The 3,247-nt window shown below is 39.3% G+C and overlaps 1 protein-coding gene across 1 annotated transcript in view; it reads right to left on the bottom strand.

Annotated features, from left to right (window-relative positions):
- Positions 1-2,416: 2,416 nt before the first annotated feature.
- Positions 2,417-3,247, bottom strand: part of CNTNAP4 (contactin associated protein-like 4) — a 380,481-nt gene continuing 379,650 nt past the window's right edge. The window contains exon 24 of the mRNA XM_006860153.1: positions 2,417-2,610. Coding sequence (XP_006860215.1) covers positions 2,417-2,610 — 194 coding nt within the window. The remainder of the gene's footprint in view (positions 2,611-3,247) is intronic.

A 3,247-nucleotide genomic window follows, 5' to 3' on the forward strand; every position in this document is an offset into this window, starting at 1 on the left:
TAAATGGTTATCCTTTCAGCAAGCACTTGCTAACAATCACCTAATTTAATTGTTCTCTGGCAAAATATTAAATTGAGTCTATGTTTCCTTTACCTGTGGCAATCAGTAAACACTTTTCAACTTTTCTTTAATGTTTTTGATCACTAAGAGGGGAAGAATGCATAATAACTGCAACTGTGGTAAACGGTTCACAACCACAGGTTAAACACACACATACAAAACAATACAGAAAACACAGAGACACATTTACATAGCCTTTTACTCTTTCAAGGAACAAAAAAAGCATAATTCCCTAATTTTAAAAGTTTACACAACTTGTCTTAAAATATATTCTGCATTTTATTGCAGAAATAAGTTTTGTTAAGGAAAAAGGAAGAACAGATCACCAATCAGGAAATGAAAGCGATAGCCAATGGGCTCTGCTGCCATACTGTGGCTTCTCCACAGCTGACCATCGAGGACTGTGAGGTGTGTCCATCTATAACCCTGTCTCCAGTCCAGCCTACCAAACAGGTCAATGCTGCTACTGAACACTTGCCCAAGATTCAGGGCTGGGCTGATGTTTGCAGTCAGCTTTGCATCAAATAACAACTACCGTTTCTCTGGTAACTCCTTAGTCTATTCACCACAGGTCTTTAGATTGGAGCAAACAAAAGAAGTAACAAAAGCAGTGTATCTTTTATCGAGACAGCGTGTTCATCAATGACAATGATCATTCTGGTCCATGAGATTTCATCAGACATTTACGGAAACATCAGCATGGATGTCGTACTATGAGAAAAGATAGGCAGTTTTCATAAGGAGCATTAACAAACAGACCATGGAGTAGATGGTCATAGCGATGCCCACTTTAAATATTACCCAGTTGCCCTGGTGTGGACAAACTAACGTATCAAACAAATTCTTACTTGGCAGGTGCATGGAAAGTGTGCGTATGAGAAATAAAGTGCCTTTAATTGGCTTCTGGGATTCGGAACATTGGTCCACGTTTACATCTTCATGTTGGCTCACGCATCTTGTTCACATGGCTTCAATAGTAGATATTGGAGTTGTTCTCATAAAGTTCTTGTACCTGTTTTCACCTAGTGTGTATATACACCCTCATAAGAATGCACAGTTCATAGCTATAGTGATTCTTGGTAGGTTTTGAGAAGGTGGCCTCAGCATTCTAGCTAAAGTGAACACAAGGACAGATTGAGTATACATCTCCCCACAGAGTGAGCATTCTTTATCCCCTGCACTGACTGTGCAGAAAGGTGGCATAGTTGCAGTTTACAGCCTGAAGGTATCAATCAATTCACAGGCAATGTAAGCCCAAAGGAGGATACATTTTATCCTGGGAAAGAGAGTAGCTCAAATTGCCTCTTTTTTTCCAATTCCTGAAAGATGTTCCATGGAATATAGTCACAGAAGGGTTGGTGATAAACCTTCAGAAAAGAAAAGTGTATACTATAAAGGAAATTGACAATCACCCAAGATCTGGGGAAATGATTCCCAGAATGATAATTCATTTGAGGCACTAAAGATGCAAAAAAAATAAGTTTCTTCAGGGTTAAGAACGATTTTATATATATATATATATATATATAAGCAAACTTCATTGAAAACATTACACATTCTTTGGGAGACTGGCAATAGACAAGATCCTAACTACTGCGTTAGTCAATAGTGGTAGCAAATTAAACAGAGAAGTTTGAAATGGCAAGCCATCACACACTGAGAACCGTTGCACTCTTTCGGTCTTATTACATGTGAATTGCAAGTTTACAATTGAAATCCGACGCTCAAAATCAAACACAGCCAAAAACGATTCAGAAGAATTCAGTAAAAAAAAAAGAGCAATGCAAACAGACCACCACCAACAAAACAAATTTCCAGTCTACTGATGTATTGTAAAGAACATAATACACAGAAAGGCAAAGGGCTTTGTATACTTTGGGCCACAGGAGATGTCAAAGGCAGCCAAACAGGATCGTAGAAGCATTTCCAGGTGGGTGAATAACACCATGGGAACATCAAAGAATATGTTCTTAAATAAAGCAAAGCTGTTGTGGTTCAAGTTTAACTTTTACCACTAACAAAAGTTATGCATCACATGGTGAAGAGACCGGGGCTGAAATTTTCACATTTAGAAACCACAGTCATGAAGCAAGTCAGACTTCCGTTTTACATCCTATCAGAGCACTTGGAAATTAACAGTAATATCTAAGTCCTTTTACGCAGCATGAGCACTATGGGATATATGTCGCTGAACGAGGCCTCCTGAAAGCCATCTTGAGCCTGGGCAGAGCAGGAAGGCATTTTTTGCAAATCCATTGCCTGAACATTCAATGTTAAGAGCATATTTTGTGTTCATTGAGAGCCCCTGGCTATTAAAACAAATGGTCATAAATAGGAGTCAAACCATGGCTGCCAATCAGAAGAAGTACTCTTTGTGATTTTCATAAATTGCATGTTGTACATTAAGCTCACTTTTCAAAACAGCCTCCGCACTGTCTACGTTCTCTGACCTTTTTGCCTCATTTCTCTTGTATAACCTTTTCTGCTGATAAATGCGCACAGCTATGGCAGCGATGCAGAGCAAGATGAAGACCACAACTGCTATCAGACCTAGTGAGAGGGCAGAGAAGAAGCACAGAGTCAGAGGTTCTGTCCAGAGAGAAATGGGTTCAGAGCATGATTTACTACGTTGTCAAAATGTATTAGTACATAAATCAAGTACCTACTATACTCGATGATGGAAATATGAAAACCAAGTATTGCTGAGTCAAGCATTACCACAATGCTGAATTTACTGCTGAGTTCCATCATCCTGGGGGGTTCAAGTCCATTGATTCAGAATGCATATTCTAATAGTGCATTTGTATGAAACACATGCCTGTTGGTGGTAGGTGCCGTCTAGTCAGTTCAGACTCACAGCGACCGGAGTGCACAGTGCAAAGAAGGTACCACTGGCCTGCCCTGTGCCATCCCCAAAGTCACTATGTCTGAGCCCCTCGTTGCTGCCATCATGTTCGTTCATCTCATTGGGGGTATAGAGAGATGACTACGTGTATTTAAAACCATGTGGCCACTTCATGTTAATACACAGACAAGTCTTAATCATTTAGCAAGTATAGGACAGTACCACCATCTTCAAAAGATTCAATATGCTTTTGAGTTTAAATATACACCAATTATAATGCAGCTGATTTTCAATGATGTATCATGACTCGATAGCACTTAACGTTATCATATATATATATAT

Source organism: Chrysochloris asiatica, unplaced genomic scaffold, assembly GCF_000296735.1.
Source record: "Chrysochloris asiatica unplaced genomic scaffold, ChrAsi1.0 scaffold00037, whole genome shotgun sequence".
NCBI lineage: Eukaryota > Metazoa > Chordata > Mammalia > Afrosoricida > Chrysochloridae > Chrysochloris > Chrysochloris asiatica.